Source organism: Pristis pectinata, chromosome 38 (assembly GCF_009764475.1).
Source record: "Pristis pectinata isolate sPriPec2 chromosome 38, sPriPec2.1.pri, whole genome shotgun sequence".
NCBI classification, from domain to species: Eukaryota; Metazoa; Chordata; class Chondrichthyes; order Rhinopristiformes; family Pristidae; genus Pristis; species Pristis pectinata.
In genome coordinates this window covers 6,272,647-6,299,769 of record NC_067441.1, presented here as the reverse complement: position 1 = coordinate 6,299,769, position 27,123 = coordinate 6,272,647, and the positions used below count along the sequence as shown (strand labels likewise).

At 55.0% G+C, this 27,123-nt stretch overlaps 1 protein-coding gene across 4 annotated transcripts in view; it reads left to right on the top strand.

Annotated features, from left to right (window-relative positions):
• The window catches only part of LOC127586966 (serine/threonine-protein kinase MRCK alpha-like), a 52,607-nt gene that overhangs the window by 6,851 nt on the left and 18,633 nt on the right, over positions 1-27,123 (top strand). Inside the window, exons 5-20 of one of the 4 annotated variants that reach the window (XM_052045018.1) lie at positions 1,431-1,579; positions 3,105-3,198; positions 4,722-4,922; positions 6,723-6,971; positions 8,605-8,684; positions 10,842-10,975; positions 12,821-12,939; positions 15,312-15,524; positions 15,949-16,050; positions 21,652-21,884; positions 22,304-22,409; positions 23,414-23,538; positions 23,805-23,910; positions 24,400-24,548; positions 25,273-25,361; positions 26,024-26,067. In XM_052045018.1, the coding sequence (XP_051900978.1) occupies positions 1,431-1,579; positions 3,105-3,198; positions 4,722-4,922; positions 6,723-6,971; positions 8,605-8,684; positions 10,842-10,975; positions 12,821-12,939; positions 15,312-15,524; positions 15,949-16,050; positions 21,652-21,884; positions 22,304-22,409; positions 23,414-23,538; positions 23,805-23,910; positions 24,400-24,548; positions 25,273-25,361; positions 26,024-26,067 (2,193 nt within the window). Of the gene's footprint in view, positions 1-1,430; positions 1,580-3,104; positions 3,199-4,721; positions 4,923-6,722; positions 6,972-8,604; positions 8,685-10,841; positions 10,976-12,820; positions 12,940-15,311; positions 15,525-15,948; positions 16,051-21,648; positions 21,885-22,303; positions 22,410-23,413; positions 23,539-23,804; positions 23,911-24,399; positions 24,549-25,272; positions 25,362-26,023; positions 26,068-27,123 lie in introns of all 4 variants that reach the window. The other 3 variants (XM_052045017.1, XM_052045020.1, XM_052045019.1) reach the window with 3 other exon arrangements.

The window sequence follows — 27,123 nt, the reverse complement described above, 5'->3', positions numbered from 1 at the left end:
CTGCACTTCCCACCCTACAACAGCGGACGTTTCAAAATCAACCCTCCTGCCTGCGAGCCCTCGGGGTGTCCTGGGAGGGCCAAAGGAACAGGAACACTTTAGCCCCTGGCTGGTCCATGACCCTGGTAAGAAACCCATTGAGCCCCTCACTCCTATTCTGTCCATTGGTAAGATCGTAGCTGACCATTTACCTCAGTATCACTTTCTGCAGCCGCCCCTTCGCCGATTGTTCCATTAATACCCAAAAATCTATCCATCTCTGCCTTGGCATATTCACTGACTCAGCCCCCACTTGGTTGAACGCCCTGTTTCTTTGGAAGGACGCACACAAGATTGCAATACGCCTATGCATGGCACCTCCTTCGAGTGAGGGACCCCGCAGGATCCCATACTGCCCTTGCCACAACTGTGAGGCTGAACCTCACCCAGCCTGCTCTGCTCTTCACCAATCCTTAAGTGGGCCAAGGAACGGCAAATGGAGTTTAATTCGGTTAAGTCCGAGGTGTCGCGTATTGGGAAGATGAATGAGGGTAGGACTTTCACAGTGAACGGTAGGGCCCTGGTGAGTGTTGTAGAACAGAGGGACTTAGGAGTGCAGGTACGTGGTTGCCTGAAAGTGGCGTCACAGGTAGACAGGGTGGTGAAGAAGGCTTTTGGCACCCTGGCCTTCATCATTCAGGGCACTGAATATAGAGATTGGGATGTTATGTTGCAGTTGTAGGAGGCTGCATTTGGAACATTGTGTTCAGTTTTGGTCGCCCTGCTGTAGGAAAGATACCATTAAGCTGAAAGGAGCGCAGAGGAGATTTACGAGGATGTTGCCAGGACTCGAGGGACTGAGTTATGGAGAGAGGTTGAGCTGGTTGGGACTCTTTTCATTGGAGCGTAGGAGAATGAGGGGTGACCTTATTAGAGGTGTATAAAGTCATGAGGGGCATCGATAGGGTGAATGCACACAGTCTTTTCCCCAGGGTTGGGGAATCAAGAACCAGAGGGCACAGGTTTAAGGTGAGAGGGGAGAGATTTAATAGGAACCTGAGGGGCAACTTTTTCACCCAGAGAGTGGTCAGTATGTGGAACGAGCTGCCAGAGGAAGTGGTTGAGGCATTTAAAAGGTACTTGGACAGCTACATGGATAGGAACGGTTTAGGGGGATGTAGGCCATGGGGTATGAGTCTTTCCTCACCCTCCCTCAGTCTAAAGATACCACATCCACTGGTTCATCTGTGTCTGTTCCACAAATCACTAACATTTGTTAAACATGATTGTCCTTTCACTAATCCACGTTGACCCTGCCCAATCCAGTCGTCAGGCCCTCAGTGTGCTATTACCTCATCCTTGCTAATGGTGATTACAATTCCGTTTGACTGCTCCCGGGTGAACTCTTCCCTTGTTTCCTCATGACCTCCCTCCCTATTGTCTGTTCACAGTACCTGATCATGGACTACTACGCAGGAGGGGACCTGCTGACCCTCCTCAGTAAGTTCGAGGACCGTCTGCCCGAAGACCTGGCTCGATTCTACGTCGCGGAGATGGTGCTGGCGATAGATTCCATCCACCAGCTCAACTATGTCCACAGGTATACCGTCCTGTCAGACACAGGGTGAAGCTCCCTCTACGCCGTCCCGTCACACCCTCCCGGGGTCAGACACAGAGTGAAGCTCCCTCTGCACCATCCCGTCACACACTCCCGGGGTCAGACACAGAGTGAAGCTCCCTCCACACCGTCCCATCACACACTCCCAGGACAGGGACTGGTTTCATTGCCCCCCTTGCCTGGCAGGTTCCACCAGATGTGCACTGGGGTAGGAGATCAGTTAAGCCTTGAATCCTCGACACAGTGCCAGACGTCCCTGTGCTTGAAAGTGACTTCGCTCCATCTCCCCGCTCTGGTTCTCCCCGCGCACCCCACCCCTACTGCTGGGATCACTGGGACATCCTTAGTCCTCAACGGGACAGTTGGGACCATCTACTGTGGGATTGCCACCTGTCCCACCAAGGCTCCCTGCTGGTTCAGTCACGTGACCTTCCTGCAAGCATCCCATTGGTGCTTGGAGATGTCCGGCCTTAATTGGTCACTGCCTTCCAAACCAATCAGCAGCCAGTCAAACTGTTCTTCATCCAATTGGTTGGTCAGCCTTGTGTCTCTGGGTAACCATGGGTCAGGGATTGGGAATCCTAACCCAAAAATCCCTCTTTATTGTTCCTCAAACTCATTTGTTGCTTTGAGTTTATAAGATCAGTGGGATCCAAATGATTGAGGAGGTTTGGGTGATCAGGGGTTTGACTGGATCAATGGAGAAGAAATTGGTTTATTATTGTCACTTGTACCGAGGTACAGTGAAAAATTCATCTTGCATACAGTTTGTACAGTTCAATTCATTACATAGTGCGTTGAGGTAGTACAAGGTAAAACAATACAGAATGCAGAATAAAGTTACAGAGAAAGTGCAGTGCAGGCAGACAATAAGGTATAAGGCCATAGCGAGGTAGATTGTGAGGTCAAGAGTCCATCTTATTGTATGAGGGGACCATTCAATAGTCTTATAACAGCAGGATAGAAGCTGTCCTTGAGCCTGGTGGTACATGCTTTCAGGCTTTTGTATCTTCTGCCCGATGGGAGGGGGGGAGAAGAGAGAATGTCCGGGGTGGGTGGGGTCTTTGATTATGCTGGCTGCTTTACTGAGGCAGCGAGAGGTATAGACAGAGTCCATGGAGGGGAGGCTGGTTTCCGTGATGTGTCCACAACTCTCTGCGGTTTCTTGCGGTCCTGGGCAGAGCAGTTGCCGTACCAAGCCGTGATGCATCTGGATAGGATGCTTTCTATGGGGCTTCCAGAGGGGTCACATTGGGAAGCTCTTCCCCACACAGTGAGCAGTGGGAATCTGGAGTTCCTCCTGGCTCCCCTCGGGACTTCAGAAGTAAAATCGTCAGGTTATTGTTGGTTGTGGGTGTGAAGGATGGTGGCTCCTTGGTTGGGTCACCGATTGAATGGAACAGTCTTGGGCTGAGGCCCTGAATGGTCTCCAGTAGGTGGGCTGGATTTCTTTAAGGTGAGCGAGTGGTGGGCTTCCTTTGTCTGACAGCTGCCTGCTTCCTTGCAGAGATATCAAACCAGATAACGTTTTGATCGACGTCAGTGGACACATCCGACTCGCCGATTTTGGATCCTGTCTCCGACTTCGCCAGGACGGAACGGTGAGTCCGGTTTCTCCATACACCACACCCCCTAAAGGCGCCCCACCCAGTCTAATCCCGCTCCCCCCTCTCACCCTCTGCACTCTTTAATACCTCATCCAGACTAATCCCTCTCCCTGCAGATGCTGACGTTCTCTCTAACTTTCCGTATCCTTTAACTCTCCTTGATTTTTCCAAAATATCGGTCTACTCCCCTGCTCCTGGATTTCGCTGGCCACTGTCCTATTTCTGCGTGAGGATGGCCGGTCACACAGCTCAGAAACAGGCCCTTCAGCCCAACTGGTCCATGCTGACCAAAGTGCCCACCTGAGCTGGTCCCATTTGCCCGCGTTTGGCCCGTATCCCTCCTAGTGTCCACGTACCTGTACAAGTGTCTTTTAAAACCACTTCCTATGGCAGCTCGTTCCAAATACCTGCCGCCCTCCGCAAGAAGAGGTTGCCCCTCAGGTCTCTTTAAATCTTTCCCCTCTCACCTTAAACCTGTGCCCTCTAGTTTTAGACTGTTCATCTTATGATTTTTATAAACCTTTGTGAGGTAACCCCTTGGCTTCCTGCACTTCAGGGGAAATAATGTCCAGTCTCTCCTTATAACTCAAGCCCTCCAGTCCTGATAACATTCTTGTGAACCTCTCCTGCACCGTCTCCGGTTTAATGACACCTTTCCTATAGCAGGGTGACCAGATCTGTACACCACGCCCCAGGTGTGGTCTCACCAATGTCTTGTACAGCTTTTGGTTCCCTTTCCCTGGGGAAAAGTGTGTGCGTTCACCCTATCTATGCCTCCTCGTGATTTCATACACCTCTGCGTCACCCCCTCTTTCCTACGCTCCAAGAAATAAAGTCCTCGCCTGCCCAACCTCTCTGTCTCACTCAGGCCTAGCAATATCCTCGAAAATCTTCTCTGCACCCTTTCCAATTTAGTGATGTCCTTCCTTCTTTCAATATAAACGTTTATTAACTAGAAGGACATCCAGTGTCTACGACTACATAAGAGAAGAAACGAACTAAGCAGCTACATACTGTAACTACAGCAAAATAACGCAGCACAACACCCGCTAAACGCAACACGCACTTCAGAGAAGAATCGATTTCTCACCGTCCACGGCACACGCGATCCCCTGAGGGAACCCACCGAGCACGGAGCTCAACCAGGGTGCCCACGGAGACCGTGCACTCCATCTCCAAGGACACCTGTGCGCGGACATAAGCCTGGAAGACGGGCAGGCAGGCGGACCGGCCGGAACCCTCTGCCGCCCGCCACCGCGACCCGTGGATGGCCAGCTTGGCCAGGCCCAGCAGAAGACCCAGCAGGAGATCCTCTGCGCCGCACTGGGTGACCGTAGATCAGCAGCGTCCGGCTGAAGTGCAGCCAGGACTTGAGCAGCAGCCCCCCTCAGATATGCAAAGAGAAGCTGCAATGACATCCTTCCTATAACGGTGACCACAACTGTACGCAACACTCCAAGTGCGGCCTCACCAACATCTAACTCCTCTCCTTGCCTGCGTTCTTGTCCCGGTAACAGGTGGAAACCTCGATGGCGGTGGGGACCCCGGATTACATCTCTCCGGAAATCCTCCAGGCCATGGAAGACGGGAAGGGCAAGTACGGCACCGAGTGTGACTGGTGGTCTCTGGGGGTCTGCATCTACGAGCTGCTGTTCGGAGAGACCCCCTTCTATGCGGAGTCCCTGGTGGAGACTTACGGGAAAATCATGAACCACAAGGTGAGTCATGGAATTCTTCGGATCGGGAATGTGTGCAGCGGGGGTTGAAGCTGGGATTCCTCTTGAGGTACCTGATCAGAATCAGGCTTTTATTATCACTTGTATGACGTGAAATTTGTTGTACTGTGGCAGCAGTACAACGCAAAGACGTAAACCTACGATAAATTACAAAATAAATAAGTTGTGCGGAAAAAAAGGAACAATGAGGTAGTGTTCATGGACCGTTCAGAAATCTGATGGCGGAGGGGAAGAAGCTATTCCTGAATCAATGAGTGTGGGTCTTCAGGCTCCTGTACCTCCTCCCCGATGGCAGTAACGAGAAGAGGGCATGTCCCGGGTGGTGAGGGTCCTCAGTGATGGATGCCGCCTTCTTGAGGCACCGCATCTTGAAGATGTCCTCGATGGCGGGGAGGGTTGTGCCCGTGATGGAGCTGGCTCAGTCTGCAACCCTCTGCAGCCTCTTGCGATCCTGTGTATTGGAACCTCCTTACCAGGCGGTGATGCAACCTGTCAGAATGCTCTCCACTGTACATCGATTTAAATTTGCAAGAGTCTTTGGTGATGTACTGAATTTCCTCAAACTCAAATGACGTAGAACCACCGGCGTGCCTTCTCCGTGATTGCATCAATGTGTTGGGCCCAGGATAGATCTGGGGTGATGTCTTGTGGAATTAGACAATACAACAGAGCAAAAGTTAGCAGGAGTCCTCCGGCCTGAGGTCAGTCCAAAATGTTAGTGCAGCAAGAAAGGCAAGTCAAGTTTATTGTCATCCGCACAAGTGCGCTGAGGTACAGGTACAACAGAAAACTTGCAGCAGGATCACAGGCACGTAGGTGCAGACAACACACGAAACGTGAATTAGAAATTGAGGACATCTTCAAGAGTCGGTGCCTCAAGAAGGCGGCATCCATCACTAATGACCCTCACCACCCGGGACATGACCTCTTCTCGTTACTACCATCAGGGAGGAGGTACAGGAGCCTGAAGACCCACACTCAACGATTCAGGAACAGCTTCTTCCCCTCCGCCATCAGATTTCTGAACGGTCCGTGAACCCATGAACACTACCTCGTTAGTCCTTTACTTTGCACTATTTATTTATGATACAGTTCCATGGCAGCTAATCTACACACAGGAAGCTCCCACAAATGCCGGAGTGATGATAACCAGCTTGTCAATTAACGGCCAGTGTAAACCAATCAGGTCCTTCCTGCGACACGCTTTGGCAATTAACGACAACTTGCATTTATGTAGCTGCCAGGACATTAAAACTGATACCAACTGGGATGAAGGGTGGACATTAGCAGGGATCTGGGACCGCAGAGAGCGGAGGGGGTTGTAGGGATCTGCAGAGAGGCAGTGCTGGGGGCAAGGACGCGTGTTACAATTGAGGGTTGCTTCACTGTGGGCCGGCAAGGTGGGGGGGAGGGATGGGTTGGGACACAGGGCAGCAGAGTTCGGGAATGCGGTTGCATTTCCGGAGATCGGGATTCAGGTAGGAGGTGCGGCGGGAGTGTGTCGGGAGAGTCCAGGGACTCCGGGGTGGGGGGTGGCGGTGGAAGTGGCGGGATGGGACGGATTGAAAAACCAAGGACGTCGTGCAGATGCCAGAAACCTGAAATAAAATCCAGGAACACTGGAAACACTCAGCAGGTCAGGCAGCATCTGTGGAGGGGGAAACAGTAGGGACAAAACGGGATAGGGATTGTACCTCGAGCAGCAGCGCCGTGGGATTTGAGAGCCGCAGTGTTGTTAGTCGCCTTTCTGACTCTTTCCCCCCCCCCCCCAACCCCACACAGGACAAGCTGACGTTCCCGCCGGACGCTGACAATGTCTCGGAGGGCGCCCGTGACCTGATTGGCCGGCTGGTCTGCAGCAAGGACAAGCGGCTGGGCCAGGCGGGAATCGGTGAGCTCCAGCGGCAACCGTTCTTCGCTGGCATCGACTGGGAGGGCATCTCCAACCGGCCCCCACCCTATGTCCCAGAGGTGGCCAGTCCCACTGACACCTCCAACTTTGACCTGAATGACAACGTCTTGAAGCCGTGGGTGAGTTCCGTCGGGAACAGTGGCGAGAGAAGGCTACTGAGCCCACCAAGTTACTATCCCAATTTAATAAAAAAAGATCCCATAGATATGGGAGTCTGGGATCCAAGGGCACAGCCTCAGAATAAAGGGACGTCCCTTTAGAACTGAGACAAGAAGGAATTTCTTCAGCCAGAGGGTGGTGAATCTGTGGAACCTGTTGCCATGGAAGTCTGTGGAGGCCATGTCACTGGGTGTATTTAAGGCAGAGGTTGATAGGTTCTTAATGGGAAAGGGGGTGAAGGGTCACGGGGAGAATGGGGTTGAGAGAAAAAATATCAGCCATGATCAAATGGTAGAGCAGACTCGATGGGCTGAATGGCCTAATTCTGCTTCTATCCTTTCTGGTCTTGTTTGGTTTCAACTGCCTTCTGTGGCAGAGAATTCCATGGATTCGCCAGTCTCCCAGAGAAGAAATTTCTCCATCCCCATCTCAAATATCTTCCCCCTAATTTTGGGCAACAGTGACCTCGCAGAGATCTCGGTTCGATCCCGACCTCCGGCGCTGCGTGTGTGTGGGGTTAGCACGTTCTCCCCGTGATCCCACGGGTCCCCCCCCCCCACCATCCCCCCCGGGTGCTCTGCTTTCCTCGCGCATCCCAATGATGTGCAGGGTCAGTGGGTTAATTGCCCCCCCCCCCAGTGTGTGGGTGAGGGGCAGGATCTAGAGGGAGTTGATGGGGATGTGGGGAAAATGAAATGGGATCGGTGTAAATGGGTGTGGATGGTCGGCATGGACTCGATGGACCGAAGGGTCTGTTTCCATGCTGTACCTCTCTACAACTCCAACTGTTACCCCGGTTCTAGACTCTATGAGCCCATCAGCAACATCTAACCTGTATCTACTCAGTCCAGTCCTGTTAGAGTTTGTAGGTTTATAAGGTTCTAGTGAATGTAAGCCTAGTTGACACAACCAAAGTCAGAGGTCAAGGGAAGGGGGCAACCAGTGAGGACTTCTGTAGAGTTGTAGCCTTTAGTATCCTGAGGGGCTTTGTAGGAGGGTTATCATGGGTGTTAAACACTCAGCCAGGGGGATGGTCTTAAGGAGGGGAGTGGGGGAAAGGTTTGGGGAGGGGATTCTGGACGGGGTCAAGGCAGCTGAGGGGACAGACATCGGTGGCGAAATGACAAAAAATCAAGGGGTGAAGAAGAGGCCGGAATTGGAGAAACAGGAGGGAATGCTCGGGGCGCAGGGCTGGTGGGGAGCAGAGAAGGTGGCAAACGAGCATCGTGTCCAGTCTGAAGCTCAGAGCGTTCACCATCTACAAATAGGGAGCTTCAGACTGTGTCTGATCCTGGGAGTGTGTGACGGGACGGTGTAGAGGGAGGTTCACTCTGTGTCTGAGCCCGGGAGTGTGTGACGGGACGGTGTAGAGGGAGGTTCACTCTGTGTCTGAGCCCAGGAGTGTGTGACGGGACGGTGTAGAGGGAGGTTCACTCTGTGTCTGAGCCCGGGAGTGTGTGACGGGACAGTGCGGAGCTCTCCCTGCCCTTGGATGACACCACCTCCCACCACTGCTCCAGGGAGAGGGGTGGGGGTGGTTTACCTCCGGGCTGTCTTCCCGAGGGGCTGTAACCGTTGCCTTGTGTGTTTCAGGATGCGGCCCCTCCCTCCAGCCGAGGCGCGTTCTGCGGGCTTCACCTCCCCTTTGTGGGATTCACCTACACCTCCTGCAGGTGAGTCAGAATCGACCCCTCGGAGACTTGAAATCCTCCCCCCTCTGCCCCTCTGTCACTCCGAGATTATTCCACTGTTGAATCAGGGATGCGACTGAACACCCTCCGTTTGCCTGGGAGGGTGCAGCTCCAACAGGTCAAACGATGCTCGAACCCTCCGGGACAAAGTAGTCCCCTCAATAGAAACCCCCCCCTGCCCCCCCCTACCCCCACCACCAAACACTCTCTCCCTCCACCACCAGCGCACAGTGGCCTCAGTGCGCTCTGTCTACAGGGCGCCCCGCCGTTACTCACGACAGCACCTCCCAAACCCGCCACCTCTTTCCGCCCGCCCTCCCCCAAGGAGGGCACTGCCCCCCCTCCAAGTTATGGAATTATATCGTTGTGCCTTCACCGTTGCTGGGTCCGAACCCTGGAACTCAGCACCGCGGGGTTCCCAACCCCAGAAGGACTGCAATGGTTCAAGGGGGCGGATCACCCCCTCCCCACCGACCCACAATGGGGGGTGGGGGGGTGAATCTTTGGAGTTCCCTCCCCAGGAGTGTTGTTGAAGCTCAGTGGTCGACTGCCCCGCAGGGACGAGATGGAAGCTGTTTGGGGGTGACAGGCTGAGCAAACTATTCGGCCACCTCGAGGGGTGCAAGAACGCAACCCAAGATCATTGGAGCAGGAGGAGGCCACTCGGCCCCTCGAACCCATCCTGTCACTCAATCTGCCCCAGCCCTTGGCTCTCCTGCTGTACCAGTTCCCCAAAAGCCCTCAAATCCCTCCAAAATCTCTACCCCCCCCCCCCAACCGGTAATCCGGCCTCCAGGAGAGAGAATTCCAGAGATTCCCCCCTGATCCGTGAGAAGTAGTCCCCACACACCTCAGTTTTAAACGACCACTTCCTAATCCTGTAACTCTTGTGGAAGCATCTAAACATCTTCCTGTCACATCTTCCCGATTTTCTTCCCCTCTCAAGATCTTCTGTCCTTCAATCGGATCGCCCCCTTTCTTCTAAACTGCGGAGGATATAGATCGAACTGCTTTCGTGGTTTGTGATGGGGCAAACCTCCCCCTCGCAGGAACGGTTCCCTTATACAATGAGATGGACTCTGACCTCACGATCTACCTTGTTGTGACCTTGCACCTTATTGCACTGTACTTTCTCTGTAGCTGTGACACTTTACTCTGTACTGTTATTGTTTTTACCTGTACTACATCAACGCACTCTGTACTAACTGAATGTAACTGCACTGCGTAATGAATTGACCTGTACAATCAGTATGTAAGATTAGTTTTCCACTGTACCTCGGTACAAGTGACAATAATAAACCAATTCCAGTATGAGCAAGAAGGCAACATCCATCATCAAAGATCCCCACCATCCAGGGCGTGCCGTCTTCTTGGGCGGGAGGTACAGAAGCCTGAAGTCCCACACCACCAGGTGCAGGAACAGCTACTTCCCTTCAACCATTCGGTTCTTGAACCAACCGGCACAACCTTAATCACTGCCTCAGTACAGCAACACTGGGACCACTTTGCACTACAACAGACTTTTTATGTTGTTTTAATTGTGTTCTTTCTTGTATGATTAATGTTTTTTTTCTTGTGAACGCTGCTTATCAGATGCTGTGTGCCTGTGATTGCTATTGGTTTATTATCACTTGTACCAAGGTACAGTGGAAAACTTGTCTTGCATACCGATCATACAGGTCAATTCATTACGCAGTGCAGTTACATTGAGTTAGTACAGAGTGCATTGATGTAGTACAGGTAAAAACAGTAACAGTACAGAGTAAAGTGTCACAGCTACAGAGAAAGTGCAGTGCAATAAGGTGCAAGGTTCACAACAAGGTCGATCATGAGGTCAGAGTCCAGAGGGATGCTACTGCAGGTAAGTTTTTCATTGCACCTGTGCACACGTGGACTTGTGCATCTGACAATAAACTTGACTTTGACTTCAACCTTGACCTTGAATCTCTTCTGGACTTTCTCCAACATGTAGTGTATCCTTCAACCGTGGAACAACAACTGCGCACAAAGTGTCCCCCTCCTGTGGCTGTCCGTTCTAACCTGACGGTTAATTATGGCCGGTCTTGCCAGCAATGTCAACACCCATTAAGAGTGGGTCTAGCTGCCTGCTCATCATGTCTGTTGCAATGTCTCCTGCAGCTCGCTGTCTGACCGGGCGAGGCTGGGTGACGCACTGGGAACGGTGACCCTCGATCACGGTGAAGCTGAGGCCACGGGCCGGGGGATAAAGCAGGCGCGGCGCGGCAGCAAGGAGCTCGGCTCCGGGCTCCGAGGTGAGGCTTGGCCGGGGCGTGTCTGCGTAGCGTGGCTGGGGTTTCCCCAGGCGGGCATTGACGTTTATCCCAGGGATTCAAATCCCGTCCGTCAGTGACGATATGAATCCATCCCAGAAAGGTTGGGAGACCCCGCGAATTGGTGTGGAATCTGACCAAGGGGTTTGGGGTTTATTGTAAAATAACATCCCCGGGAGTGGGTTACAGGCTGGGATCTAATCCTGGGGTTCGGGGGGGTTTATATCTAGAATAACAGATCCCCGGGAGTGGGTTACAGGCTGGGATCTAAACCAGGGATTCGGGGGGTTTATATATAGAATAACGGATCCTCGGGTGTGGGTTACAAGCTGGGATCTAATCCAGGAGCTCAGGGGTTTGTATGTAGAGTAACAGATCCCTGGGAGTGGGTTACAGGCTGGGATCTAATCCCGGGGTTCGGGGAGTTTATATGTAGAATAACAGGTCCCCGGGAGTGGGTTACAGGATGGGACCTGATCCAGAGGTTCAGGGGGGTTTATATGTAGAATAACAGATCCCTGGGAGTGGGTTACAGGCTGGGATCTAATCCAGGGGTTCAAGGGTTTGTATGTAGAGTAACAGATCCCCGGGAGTGGGTTACAGGCTGGGATCTAATCCAGGGGTTCAGGGGTTTGTATGTAGAGTAACAGATCCCCGGGAGTGGGTTACAGGCTGGGATCTAATCCAGGGGTTCAAGGGTTTGTATGTAGAGTAACAGATCCCCGGGAGTGGGTTACAGGCTGGGATCTAATCCAGGGGTTCAGGGGTTTGTATGTAGAGTAACAGATCCCCGGGAGTGGGTTACAGGCTGGGATCTAATCCAGGGGTTCAGGGGTTTGTATGTAGAGTAACAGATCCCCGGGAGTGGGTTACAGATTTCCATCAGTACCTCAGACTTGTCGTGAATATCCGATGGGACGGTGTGGCGGGAGATGAACTCCTTGCCTCTCCATGGATTGAGGAAGTTTGAAGAGGGCGACGGGATAGGTAGGGTGTGGGGAACTGGGTGGAGCCAGCCACGCCCATTCCAAGGCTCTGCCCCCTTCAGTGTGTTCCCGGTGGCTGGTCTCCCTCCCCTGGTCATCAGTCTGTTGCCCCTCCCTCCCCACCCACCTCTGTCCTGAGCTCCTGTCTCCGCTCTTTTATCATATCGGACATCTCAGGCGACCCGTTCTGGACCCAGCACGTCGATGCAATCACAAGGAAGGCACGCCAGTGTCTTTCCTTTCTCAGAAGGTTCGGCTTGTCACCGAACACTCAAACAAACCTCTACAGACGCACTGTTGAACATCTGACTGGTTGCATCACGGTCTGGGACGGCAATTCGAATCTGCAGGAACGTAAGAAGCTGCAGAGAGCAGTGGACTCAGCCCAATACTTCAGGGGCACATCCCTCCCCACCATTGGGAGTATCTACAGGAGGTGCTGCCTCAAGAAGGCAACATGCATCCTCAAAGATCCCCACCATCCGGGCCGTGCCATCTTCTCACAGCTCCCGTCGGGCAGGAGGTACAGAAGCCTGAAGTCCCCACACCACCAGGTTCAGGAACAGCTACTTCCCTTCAACCATTCGGTTCTTGAACCAACCTGCACAACCCTGACCCTCCCTCAGTACAGCAACACTGGGACCACTTTGCACTGCAATGGATTTTGTTTTTGTTCTAATTGTGTTCTTTCTTGTAAAAATTGTGTATAATTAATGTTTATGGTTTTTTCTTGTGAATGCTGCTTATCTGCCTGTGATGCTGCTGCAAGGAAGTTTTTCATTGCACCCGTGCACACATGGACTTGTGCGTGTGACTGTAAACTCAACTTTGACTTTTTCAGAGAGCCAAGTGGACACTGCCGATGGGGCGAGGAGGGTGGGGGCGGCCCCCGGCCCCCAGGTCCGGTTGCTGGAGGAGGAGCTGAGCTCCGTCAGACAGCAGAGGGACGAGGCACTGAAGGTGAGGGTCAGCTCCTCAGCTCCCCCTCCTGGCGACTCGCGGAGCTGTCGGCTGGCACGGAACCAGGCCCTTCGGCCCGTCAGGTCTCTGCCGGCCATCAGCCACCCATTTACACCCGATCCCACATTCCTGTCAAGCTCCGTCCCGTATCCACCCCTCACCCCCACACACACCAGGGGGAAGGGCAATTAACCCACCGACCCCGCACGTCGTTGGGACGTGGGAGGCACTGGAGCCCCTGAGGAGGGGGGTGGGGGGGGGGGGTCGCGGGGAGAATGTGCGAACTCCACACACGCGCAGCGCCAGAGGTCGGAATCGAACCGGGATCTCTGGAGCTGGGAGGACGGTCTGCGACTGGCGTCTCACCCTTCCTCCCCCTGCTGGCAGCCTCCCGAACTGCAGGAGGCAACCGAGTGGAGAATTGTATCGTGTGAGTCCACTGTAAAGAAAAAATTCCCACCCCCCCCCACCCTCATTGTCAGCAGACCAATTCTCCTGCCCCCAGTCACATTCACACAGCAGGGAAACAGGCCCTTCGGCCCGACTGGTCCATGCTGACCAAGATGTCCGTCCAAGCCAGTCCCATTTGCCCACGTCTGGCCCGTGTCCCTCTAAACCTTTCCCGTCCATGTACCCGTCCGAATGTCTTTTCAATGTTGTTGTCCCTGCCTCTCCCACTTCCTCTGGCAGCTCTTTCCACACACCCACCGCCCTCCGTCTGAGGAAGTTGCCCCTCGGGTCCCCTTTTAAACCCTCGGCCTCCAGTGTTTGATTCCCTGGGAAGAAGATTCAGCCCATTCACCTTATCTCTGCCCCTTGTGGTTTTATATGCCTCTATAAGTCTTTATTTTTCCGATCTGGGCTTTCACGGGCAAGGCCAGCCTTTATCACCCATCCCCCACTGCCCCTTGAGAAGGTGGTGGGGGGAGGGCGAACCGGCCCCTCGAACCTCTGCAGTCCCTCTGGAGGAGGCGCTGTTGGGGAGGGAGCCCCCAGGGTTCAGACCCAGTGACGGTGAAGGAACGGCAATGTATTTCCCAGTCGGGACGGTGGGTGATGGGGAGGGGAAGCTGCGGGTGGTGGTGTCCCCCTGCCACCCCCCACCACCCCCCTGCTGCCCCTTGGGACTGGGGGTGCAGGGGAAGAGGTGGCGGGTTTGGGAGGTGCTGTCGTGAGTCACCACGGGGCGTCCTGCAGACGATGTGCACTGCAGCCACCGTGCGGTGGTGGTGGAGGGAGGGGGTGGTGGGGGGGGGGGGGGGGGGTTGCCGATCGAGCAGGCTGCTTTGTCCTGGAGGGTGTCAAGCCCCTCGAGTTTTCAGAGCTGCACTCTCCCAGGTCAGTGGGGAGTGTCCCATCGCTCTCCTTACCTGTGCCTTGTCGTTGGGGGGGGTGGGGGAGGTATCAGGAGGGGAATCCCTCACCGCGGGACCCCCGGCCTCTGACCTGCGTGGTATTGACGTAGCCAGTCTGGTTCACCTAGACCCCGTCCTCCCCAACCCCACCTTCACAGCCTCTTGGAGAGTCCATAAGACAAAGGAGCAGAAGTCGGCCATTCGGCCCATCGAGGCTGCTCTGCCATTCTATCATGAGCTGATCCATTCTCCCATTGAGCCCCACTCCCCCACCTTCTCACCATAACCTTTGATGCCCTGGCTACTCAGATACCTATCAATCTCTGCCTTAAATACACCCAATGACTTTGCCTCCACAGCCGCCCGTGGCAACAAGTTCCACAGATTCACCATCCTCTGGCTAAAGAAATTTCTCCGCATCTCTGTTCTGAATGGGCGCCCTTCAATCCTGAAGTCGTGCCCTCTTGTACTAGACTCCCCTACCATGAGAAACAACTTTGCCACATCTACTCTGTCCAGGCCTTTTAACATTCAAAATGTTTCTATGAGGTCCCCGCTCATTCTTCTGAACTCCAAGGAGTACAGCCCAAGAGCCGTCAAACGTTCCTCATATGTTAACCCTCACATTCCTGGAATCATTCTAGTGAATCTTCTCTGAACCCTCTCCAACGTCAGCACATCCCTTCTTAAATAAGGAGCCCAAAACTGCACACAGTTTTGAGTCATAGCAACACAAGCAGGCCCTTCAGCCCATTGAATCCATGCTGGACATCAATTACGCCCAGTTTACTAATTCCCATCAACTTCACCCCTCACCCACACACTAGGGGGGCAATAAACCTGCCGACCCGCACGTGGGAGCACCTGGGGCAAACCCACGCGGGAGAAGGTGCAAGCTCCACGCACGGGCAGCGGCGGAGGTCGGGATCGAACCCGGGTCTCCGGAGTCGCGAGGCGGCGGCTCTGCCCGCTGCGCCACTCTCAGATCCTTTTTCCCTCTCCCCTCTGCCGTCGCAGGAGGCCAGCGGGCTGCAGGAGGAGCTGAGCTCACGGAGCCGGGAGCTGCGGGAAACGCGGTCCCAGCTGGAGCGGGAAGCCCGGGAGTCGGCCGAACGCCGCTCTGAGCTCCGGGCCCGGCTGCGGGAGCGGGAAGGGGAGCTGGAGGCGGCGAGGGAGAAGGTGCGGAGTCTGCAGCGGGAGCTGGACAGGACCGTCCGGGCAAAGGAGGAGGTGAGGAGGGGGGGGTGGCATCGAGCGGGAGCAGTTCCCCATCTCGGGCTTTGGGGGCAGTCCAGTGGGAAGGCGTGGGGGCTGATGGGCTGTGGAAGGAACCACACTCGGACTAGACCAAAGGTTGGGGATTGGTTCTCCTTAAACCCTCTGACTTGGGGGTTGGGGAGGGGGGGGGGGAAGCAGGAAGGTGAAAGATCCCACGAATGGGGTCGCGGTATTTACTCCCCAACCCCTCCCCCTCCCCCAACGGCTCCGATCGCTCGCTGTCGGTGGGATCTTGTTGTGCGCCTGCGTCGTCAGGGAGGCCGCTCCTTCGTTGGGAGGCCTTTGGCTGCGGGGTCGGTGGGGGAGGGGTGCGGGGTGGGAGGGGTGTTCGTGGGGGTGGTGGGCCTGACTCTGATGCGAACCCCCTCCGCTGTAGGTGGAGGGGAGGGCGCGGGGCGAGGCGGCGAGGCAGCGCACGCTGCTGGCGAGGACTGAGCAGCGACGGCAGCAACTGAGCAGCGAGTTCGGGAGGCTGAAGGTAACGGCCTTTGCCCCCATTCTCGGCCCCTGACCCTGGATTGGCGCCCCTGACCCTCGATGGGTGCTCCTGACCCTTGATTGGCGCCCTTGACCTCTGACCCTCGGCTGCCGCCCCTGACCCTTGATGGACGACCCCCCCGATGGTTGGCCCCGAACCTCAACCGTTTTGCTTGACCCTTCATCCCTCCCCCCCCCCTCCTTTGTAGGTCTTGACCCATGACCTTTGCTCCCAGCCCCTCCTGACTATGGCCGACCTCTGCTCCTTCCCCAAGGCTCCGACAGCACAGAGTCAGGCCCTTTGGCCCATCATGTCCATGGCGACCGTCACCTCACCTGCACCGATCCCATTCACCCAACACCACGTCCCCAGCCTTGGTGGTTCAAGCACTTGTCCAGATACTTCCCAAACGTTGTGAGGGTCTCTACCCCCTCCCCACCCCCTGGGGCAGTGGTTCCATATTCCAACCCCCCCCCCCCCCACCCCCTCCAATCCCCTCACAACCTCCTCCACCTCACCCTACACCAACGTCCTCTGGTTTATGACATCTGTGTTACAGGTAAAAGAAATTCCTGCTATCAACTCCACCTCCCCCCCCCCCCCCCCCACAATAATATTGTACGCCTCTATTAGGTCCCCCGTCCTCTGCAGAGAACACAATCCCAACCCCTCCTTGTAACCGGAACGCTCCACCCTGGGGAATGTCCTCTGCACCCTCACCTCCTTCCCATTGGTATTGGTTTATTATTGTCACTTGTACCGAGGTACAGTGAAAAACTTGTCTTACAAACCGATTGTACAGGTCAATTCATTACACAGTGCAGTTACATTGCGTTAGTACAGAGTGCATTGAGGTAGTACAGGTAAAAACAATAACAGTACAGAGTAAAGTGTCACAGCTACAGAGAAAGTGCAGTGCAATAAGGTGCAAGGTCACAACAAGGTAGATCGTGAGGTCATAGTCCATCTCATTGTATAAGGGAACCGTTCAATAGTTTTATCACCGTGGGGTAGAAGCTGTCCTTGAGCCTGGTGGTACGTGCCCTCAGGCTCCTGTATCTTCTACCCGATGGGAGAGGAGAGAAGAGAGAATGACCCGGATGGGTGGGGTCTTTGATTATGCTGGCTGCTACACCAAGACAACGAGAGGTAAAGACAGAGTCCAAGGAGGGGAGGCTGGTGTCTGTGACGCGCTGGGCTGTGTCCACAACTCTCTGCAGTTGCTTGCGGTCCTGGGCAGAGCAGTTGCCGTGCCAAGCCGTGATACATCCAGATAGGATGCTTTCTATGGTGCATCGGTAAAAGTTGGTGAAAGTCAACGGGGACAAACCAAAAGTGTGGTGACCAGAACTGCACCTAGTGCTCCTGCTGTGGTCTGACCAACGGTTTATAAAGTTGTATCAACACCTCCCTGCTCTTGTATTCTATATCCCGGCTGATGGAGGCAGGAGTCCTGTGTGGCTTGTTCACTGCCTTATCTACCTGTGTGAAACCTTCAGGGATCCTGGTACACCAAGGTCTCTCTGTTCCTCTACACTCACCAGAATCTGACCATTTATCACGTATACCCTACTCTTAATTGTCCTCCCAGAAAGCATCAGTTATCGAGATTAAATTCTATCTGCCATCGCCCTCCCATCTCACCGACCAATCGATATCATCCTGTGATCTATAACTACCCTCGTCACTTATCAACATCACCACCGATTGTCGTGTCGCCTGCAAACTGACTAAACGCTGCATTCCCAACCAAATCATTAATGTACGTGACAGTCAGGGTCTGAGCACCGACCCCTGTGGTACACCACGGGCCACAGACTCCCAGCCGTTGAAACACCCTCCGTCATCGCCCTCCTGTACCACTCGCACAAACCAGCCTCCCCTCCGCTGCCTCCGTCCACACTTCCCGCTGCCTTGGGAGAGCAGCCGACACAATCAAAGACCTCTCCCACCCTGGATGTTCTCTCTTCTCCCCTCTCCCATCGGGCAGAAGACACAAAAGTTTGAGCGCACCAGGACAGCTTCTCTCCCGCTGTTGTCAGACCCCTGAACGGACCTCTCGTACAGTAAAAATGAACTCTCCATCTCTGAATCTACCTCGTCGTGGCCCTTGCACCTTATTGTCTGCCTGCACTGCACTTTCTCTGGAACTGTAACACTACATTCTGCATTCTGTTTCCCTTTTTAGCACCACGATGTGCTTGTGTACGGAATGATCTCTCTGGATGGCCTGCAGACCAAAGCCTTTCACTGTATCTCAGTACCGTAGACCCATAGAACAGTACAGCACAATACAGACCCTTCGGCCCACCATGTTGTGCTGCCCTGCAAACCACACCTAAGACTATCTAACCCCTTCCTCCCACATATCCCTCTATCTTAAATTCCTCCATATGCTTATCTAATGTATCCAATGTATCAGCCTCCACTACCGCCCCAGGCAGCGCATTCCATGTACCAACCACTCTCTGGGTGAAAAACCTCCCTCTGACGTCTCCCTTGAGTTTCCCCACCCAATACCTTATAGCCATGCCCTCTGGTTTTGAGCATTGGTGCCCTGGGAAGGAGGTGCTGGCTGTCCACTCTATCTATTCCTCTCAATATCTTGTACACCTCTATCATGTCTCCCCTCATCCTCCTCCTCTCCAACGAGTAAAGCCCCAGCTCCCTTAGTCTCTCATCATAATCCATACTCTCCAAACCAGGCAGCATCCTGGTAAATCTCCTCTGCACCCTTTCCAAAGCCTCCACATCCTTCCTATAATGAGGCGACCAGAACGGGACACAGTGCTCCAAGTGTGGCCTAACCAGAGTTTTGTAAAGCTGCATCGTCACTTCGCGGCTCTTAAACTCGATCCCCCGACTTATGGAAGCTAACATCCCATAAGCTTTCTTAACTACCCTATCTACCTGTGAGGCGACTTTCAGGGATCTGTGGATATGAAGCCCCAGATCCCTCTGCTCCTCCAGAATCCTGCCATTAACCTTGTACTCCACCTTGGAGTTTGTCCTTCCAAAGTGTACCACCTCACACTTCTCCGGATTGAACTCCATCTGCCACTCCTCAGCCCAGCTCTGCATCCTATCAATATCCCTCTGTAAGCTTCGACAGCCCTCCGCACTATCCACAACACCACCGATCTTAGTGTCATCTGCAAACTTCCCAACCCAGCCTTCCACCCCCTCATCTAAGTCGTTAATAAATATCACAAAAAGTAGAGGTCCCAGAACCGATCCCTGTGGGACACCACTAGTCACAGCCCTCCAATCCGAATGCACTCCCTCCACCACAACCGTCTGCTTTCTACAGGCAAGCCAATTCTGAACCCACACGGCCAAGCCTCCCTGGATCCCTTGGCCTCTGACCCTCTGAAGAAGCCTACCATGTGGAACCTTGTCAAACGCCTTACTAAAATCCATGTAGACCACATCCACTGCACTACCCTCATCAATCTTCCTGGTGACCTCCTCAAAGAACCCTATCAGGCTTGTGAGGCAAGATCCCTTCACAAAGCCATACTGGCTGTCCCTAATCAGTCCATGATTCTCTAAATGCTCATAGATCCTATCTCTTAGAATCCTTTCCAACAGCTTACCCACCACAGACATAAGGCTCACCGGTCTGTAATTCCCTGGACTATCTCTACTACCTTTTTTGAAGAAGGGGACAACATTCGTCACCCTCCAATCCTCCGGTACCATCCCCGTGGACAATGAGGACTCAAAGATCCTAACCAACAGTTCAGCAATCTCCTCCCTCACCTCACGAAGCAGCCTGGGGAATATTCTGTCAGGCCCCAGGGACTTATCTGTCCTAATATTTTCTAACAACTCCAACACATCCTCTCTCTTAATATCTACATACTCTAGAACATTACCCTCACCAACACATCATAAAGCATCGTCGTCAGCATCATCAAGACCCCTCTCCTTGGTGAATACTGAAGAGAAGTATTCATTGAGAACCTCACCCACTTCCACAGCTTCCAGGCACATCCTCCCACCTTCGTCTTTAATTGGACCTACCTTTACCCTAGCCATCCTTCTGCTCTTTACGTATGAGAAAAAAGCCTTGGGATTCTCCTTAACCCTACTCGCCAAAGCCTTTTCGTGTCCCCTTCTCGCTTTCCTCAGCCCTTTCTTAAGTTCCTTCCTTGCTACTCTATATTCCTCACGAGCCCTATCCGATCCTTGCTGCTTACACCTTATGTATGCTGCCTTCTTCTTCCTAACTAGTCGTTCCACCTCTCTCGTCACCCACGGTTCCTTCACCCTGCCATTCCTTCTCTGCCTCACCGGGACAACTTTGTCCCTAACATACTGCAAAAGATCCCTGAACATCGACCACATCTCCATAGTACATTTCCCTTCAAAAATGTCATCCCAATTTACATCCCAAGTTCTCACCTTATAGCCTCATAATTCACCTTTTCCCAATTAAATATCTTCCCATCCTCTTTGCTCCTATCCATGTCCATGACAATTCTAAAGGTTATAGAGCAATGGTCACTGTCCCCCAAATGCTCACCCATCGATAGATCTGTCACCTGTCCCGGTTCATTACCTAAAACTAGATCTAATATGGCATTCCCTCTAGTCGGCCTGTCAAAATACTGTGTCAGGAATCCGTCCTGGACACACCTAACAAACTGCGCCCCGTCTAAACCTTTGGCACTAAGTAGGTGCCAATCAATATTTGGATAGTTGAAGTCTCCCACTATACTAACCCTGTTATTTTCATATCTTTCCAAAAACTGCCTCCCAATCTGCTCCTCCGTATCCCTACTGCTACCAGGGGGCCTATAGAATACTCCCAGGAGGGTAACTGCCCCTTTCTTGTTCCTAACTTCTACCCATATTGACTCTAGAGAGGATCCTTCTACATTATCTACCCTTTCTGCAGCTGTAACAGTGTCCCTGACCAGTACCGCCACCCCTCCTCCTCTTCACCCCCCCCTCCCTATCCCTTTTAAAACACTGAAAACCAGGAATATTCAATATCTATACCTGCCCTGATGTCAGCCATGTCTCTGTAATAGCCACAATATCATAGTCCCATGTACTTATCCAAGCTCTCAGTTCATCTCCCTTATTCCTGATGCTTCTTGCATTTAAGTAAATGCACTTTAGCCCATCCACCTTACTACTTTTATAGCCTGTACTCTGCTCCTCCTTCCTCAAAGCCTCTCTACCTGTCAGATCTGACTTTTTCCCATCCCCTTCTTCCTCTGACCTACTCCTCCGGTTCCCTTCCCCCTCGCAATCTAGTTTAAACCCTCCTGAACCACCCTAGCAAACCTGGCCGCAAGGATATTGGCCCCCCTCAGGTTTGGGTGTAACCCGTCCTCTCTGTACAGGTCCCACCTTCCCCAGAAGGTACAGGTGACAATAAACCGATTACCCATCTTGGATCCAATTTGTCAACTTGCCCTGGATCCTAACTTCTCGGGACTAGTCTTCCACATTGGACATACTGAAGTCCATATAGATCACCCCCACTGCTCCCCCCTCACCCCCACCCTCCTGCCCCCTCCCGTCCCGTCCCCTCACACCCCTTGCCTTGCACCAGGGTAACTGACCCCTTGCTCTGCTGTGCAGCAGGTGGGGCCCAGCAGGTCCCCGGAGCAGGAGGCCTCGGCCCCGGGGCGGGACCCGGCGATGGTGGCGGAGGGTCTGGCCGGGGAGGAGGACGAGGCGTCGAGGAGGGAGGGGGCGCCGGCCGGCGAGCTGAGGGACCTGCGGGAGCAGCTGGAGGAGTCCGAGGGCCGGTGTCGGAGGCTGGAGGCTGAGGTGTCGGCGTGCGGGGAGCAGCTGGAGACAGCGCAGCGAGAGAGGTGAGGTCCTGCTGGGATTCCCCGGCCCGGTCTGCTGGGAATGCTCCCACACACCCCCACTGCTGGGAATCCTCCCGCCAAACCCCCCCCTCCCGCTGTCTGGTGGGAATCCTCCCACCCCCTCCCACTGGGATTCCACCCACAACCCCCCCCACTGTCTGCTGGGAATCCAACAACACCCCAGCTGTCTGCTGGGATTTTCCCCCACTGTTTGCTGGGATCTCTCTTGTCTGCTGGGAATCACGGCTGGTTACTGGCCTCCTGTCTTCCCGGGATTTTCACAGCTCCCCCTCCCGGGTTTGCGCTAGGAACGTGAGACCCGGGATCTGTGCGTCCGGAATCGGCGGCGAGAAGCGAGCGTGTCCGGCGTCTGCCCCCACCCCCCCCGAGCTAACCCGAGCCCTGTCTGACGTCCGCAGGGACCTGGCGCGGCGGGAAGCCCTCCAGGAGCTGACAGAGACCCACGAGGAAGAAACCCAGCAGCTGCGGGAGGAGTGCGGGAAGCTTCGGGCTGAGGCGGAGCTGGTGATTATCGGCAGTGTACCATGCGCCGGGTGGAGACTTTCTATGGTGCCTTCAGCTTTGAATCTGGGCTTCCTCGGGCGCCCCCTCGAACCACTGCAGTCCCCCTGGGGAAGGTGCCCCCATGGTGCTGTTGGGGAGGGAGCCCCAGGATTCAGACCCAGTGACGGTGAAGGAATGGCCATCCGTTCTCGAGTAATCCTAACATCCCACAGCCCTATAAAACTCCCCGATAAACCCTTGCCAACACCCCCACATGCCAAAAGCCTCCACAAACACAACTTCCAAAATTCACCACCACCCCCAGCCCCATACCTAATCCTAACATCGCACAACCCCATCAAACTCCCCGAAAAACCCCTGCCGACACCCCCACATACCAAAACCCTCCACAGACACAAGTTAATCCCCAGTTCCCACCTCACATACACAACTACAACACCTAGGACTCCCCATCCCACCCTATTAAGGTAAGGAATCTGGAATAAGGCACAGATCGCAATGAAGGCCAGGATAATGAAATCATGAGCCAAGTCAAAGTGGCAGGTCCAGTGAGACTGAATCTCCAGTAAACGAGATCAATGAACACTAGAGGGATAATTTTCCCACTACACTAACTCATTTAACGACAATTCCTGAGACGGCGCGCACTGCGGCCACCGTGCGGCGGTGGTGGAGGGAGGAAACGTTTGGGGGGTGGGTGGGATGTGGAGGGAGGGAGCGTTTGGGGGCGGGTAGGTGGGGTGCCGATCGAGAGGGCGGCTTTGCCCTGGAGGGCGTGATCTCGTAGAAGGGGGGCACTAATTGACCCATCACCCCCAACCTCCTCCCACGCTCTGCCCCGTGGGTCACTGCACTTAGCAACTCCCGCCCCCCCCGCCGGGTCTCCTTGCCACCCCTCCCGCGGCGCCCCCTCCATCCGATGCACGGAGAAGGGGTTGGGGGGGGGGGGGGGGGAATCGGAAGACGACGTCCCCATCTGACCAGCTGCTCCCGGGTTCCGACAGCTCGGGGAACAGCTGGAGAAACTCCAGGCCGCCAACCGACACCTGGAGGAGGAGCTGGGCGCCGCGCAAGGCAGGAGGGAGTCGGCGTCACAGTGGGACAGCCAGATCGCTGAAATTATCCAGTGGTAAGTGCCCCCCACCTCCCGGGGTTGGGGTTTTGGGGGGGGGGGGGGACGGTGGGTGGGGAGGAAGAGGCAGGCTGCGGTCTGTGGTAAGGCCTCGGGACCACACCGGCAGGCAGTGGCCACCTCCAGTACGCCAGGACGAAGCCTGGGCCTTTCCTGGGCCTCAGAGCCACTGTAGAGAGGAGGACACCCGGGGGGAGAGGGGGGGGGGGTTTCCCCACCCTGGGGCGCAGGGAGTGACGGAGTCTCCCGTTCCCCATTGACAGGGTGAGCGAGGAGAAGGAGGCACGAGGGTATCTGCACTCGCTGACCAACAGGATGACCGAGGAGTTGGAGTCCCTGAGGAGGACCGGCGGCCCCGCCAAGCCTGCGGTAAGTCATCCCGGCCTCCGGAATCATTGCCGTTCGGGAACAGTGGGTCCCACTCCTGGTCGGGGCACTGGGGGGGTGGGGGAGGGGGTTGTGGACATTGGCGGCTGCACAGAGCAGGAGATGGGCCCTTTGGCCCACCGAATCCCTGCCGACCATCAGCCACCTATTTACACCGATCCAGTTCTATTCCCCCCACATACACATCATGTCCCCCCGGATTCCACCCCTCTCCCACACACTGGGGGCAAATTACCAGTGAACCCACCGATCACGCGCACGCACGCAGATGCGTACACGGATGGAGACACACGTGCACGCACGCACATGGACGGACACACACACACACAGCGCCGGAGGTCAGGATCGAACCGGGGTCCCTGGACCCGAGAGACGACGGTCCCACCCGCTGTGCAATCCGTGGTTCCCCGGGAGAGCTGGCTCTCTCCCTCTCCCTGACCCTGACCCTGACCCTCTCCGTCTCCTCAGCAGGACCAGGACTGGAGGAGCCGGCGTCTACAGCGGGTGGAAGCCTCGGCCAGGCTGGAGCTGCAGTCGGCGCTGGAGGCCGAGATCCGCGCCAAGCAGCTGCTGCGGGAGCAGCTGACAGAGGCCAAGGCCGGCGGGCTGCTGACCGAGTGGTGAGGGGGGAGGTGGGAGGGGGGGGGTTACAGGAGGGGCCGGCACCAGCGCTTGCCCCCAGACATCGGCTCCACCCCCTCTCGTTCTTGGGGGTCGGGGTCGAGAGACGAACCTGGCGCAAGGGGTCAGGCGGCGTCCGTGGGGGGAGACGGACAGTCGACATTTCGGGTCGGGACCCTTCATCAGGACGGGAAGAGTAGAGGGGCGAGGTGTGGGGGGGGGAGGGAGGGTAGGGGTGGGGCAGGGGCTGACGGGTGAGGGGTGGATCCAGGTGTGGAGGGGTGAGGGGCAGATGGGGGGGGGGGGAAGGGATAGAAAGAGAGTGATGGGGGGCTGGGGAGTATCCCAGTGTGTCTATCCCACGCCCTGGGAGAGTGTGTGATGGGACAGTGTGGAGGGAGCTTCACCCTGTGTCTGACCCCGGGAGTGTGTGACGGGACGGTGTGGAGGGAGTTTCACCCTGTGTCTGACCCCGGGAGTGTGTGACGGGACAGTGTGGAGGGAGCTTCACCCTGTGTCTGACCCCGGGAGTGTGTGATGGGACGATGCGGAGGGAGCTTCACCCTGTGTCTGACCCCGGGAGTGTGTGATGGGACGATGCGGAGGGAGCTTCACCCTGTGTCTGACCCTGGGAGTGTGTGACAGGACGGTGCGGAGGGAGCCTTCACTCTGACACTCTGCCGCTGCCCTGAGACTGATGCTCTGAGGGTCTCTTCCCCACAGCAAGCTGCAGGACGCAGAGAAGGAGATCGAGAGCCTGAAACAGGAGCTGGCGAGCCTGAAAGAGGAAGCAGAGGTCCGGTCCCAGAGAGGTAAGGTTCACCACCTACTCCTCTCACCGGCTACCGACACCACCTGCCCCCTTGGATCACGAGCGGGGTTGTTACTGTGACCACCCCTCGGCTCCCGTCTGCCCTCGGAGGAACCAGCCCCCTTTGGAGTGGGGTATCCCCTGTTTCAGGGGTTAGTGGGGGTCTGAATACTGAAAGGCCTGGTTAGAGCAGACGTGGAGACAATGTCCCCATCCACGGGAGAGTCCGGGATCCGAGGGCACAGCCTCAGAATAAAGGGACGTCCCTTTAGAACTGGAGTGAGGAGGAATTTCTTCAGCCAGAGGGCGGTGGATCTGTGGAATCCGTTGCCACAGAGGGCAAGTCATTGGGTGTATTTAAGGCAGCGATTGATAGGTGAAGGGGGGGGTTCAAGGGTTATGGGGAGAATGGGGTTGAGAGAGAAAAAAAAAATCAGCCATGGTTGAATGGCAGAGCAGACTCGATGGGCTGAATGGCCTAATTCTGCTCTGATATCTTAAGGTCTGATCAGACCAGAGGGGCTACATGTCCTGTGGTGTTGAGCGCCTGTCTGGGGGGGCTTGATGGGCGATGTTTTATTCCCTCCTCCCTCCTCCTGTTCACCCATTGGGTCTCCCGTGGGACACGTCTGCGACGTTAAAACTTCTCTCCCTCCTCCACAGGTCTGCAACAGGGACCCCTCCTGACCTTCCTCCCCCGGCTTTCAGTGAGTAAACCCCCTGCGTCAGCGCCCGAGCTGGGGTCCAATCCCTCAGCCGGCTCTCACACCCACCCCCCCTCCTTCGACCGGAGGCAGCAGCCAGCCGCCCCCACCCCTCCTCCTCGTCCCAACACCACTCCATCTGACCGTTGCCCACCCATAACATAACCCCCACCTCCTGCCCTTCATTCCCAACCCACCCCTGGAGCCAGCAGAATCCACCCCTCCCATTTTCCACTGAATCCCAGCAACTTTCTGCTTTTTGGAGTTGGGTGGGGGGGGGTGGGGTGGTGGTGGTGGTGGGGTGAGAGAGTTACCGGACCACTGATCCGGAGTAGAGAGTCCCAAGTCCCAAGAAGACGGCTGGCGAATTTAAAGTCACCGGAAGAAGCTCGAGCTCAGTCCGTCCCGGGAACGGCGAGCAGAAGCCCCTCGGAGCTGAGGTAAAAACTAACGTTCCGCTGGTGGACTTCAGGAGAGGAAGGGCGCCGTCCTTGCCCAGGAATCCTGACTGCTGCCTTGGTAAGGATAAGAACAAGGGGAAGCCGGAGATCGTTCAGTCCCTTGCTCCCGTTCTATCATCCATCGAGATTACAGCCACTCTTTCCACCTCATTATCCCCATGTCCCTGAATTCAGAGCAGGTTCGTTCATTGTCATTTACACACCAGGGTTCGATGATATTCCTTGTTCGTATGAAGCTCACAGTAAGCACTGCACATGTTAATAATAAATACAGCAATTAATGCAAAAAAAGTATAGTGGTACCAACTGAGGTGGTGCAGGAGGAAATGCTACAATGACAATAAGAGGTGAAGTTAAGAGTCCGAGAACTTGGCAGCACCAGCAGGAAGGAGATGTGTAGGGGGTGATCAGTTTGGGAGTCTGATAGCAGTGGGGAAGAAGCCCTTGATGTCCCGAAATTCATAGACGTGTTCAAAATGAATTCGGTCACAGAGTCTCCTCAACCCAAAGATTCCCCACATTCTTGAGTGAAGGAACTTCTCCTCCTCTTGGTCCTAGACAGCCGACCCCTTACCCTGAGACTACTTGGCCCTAGACT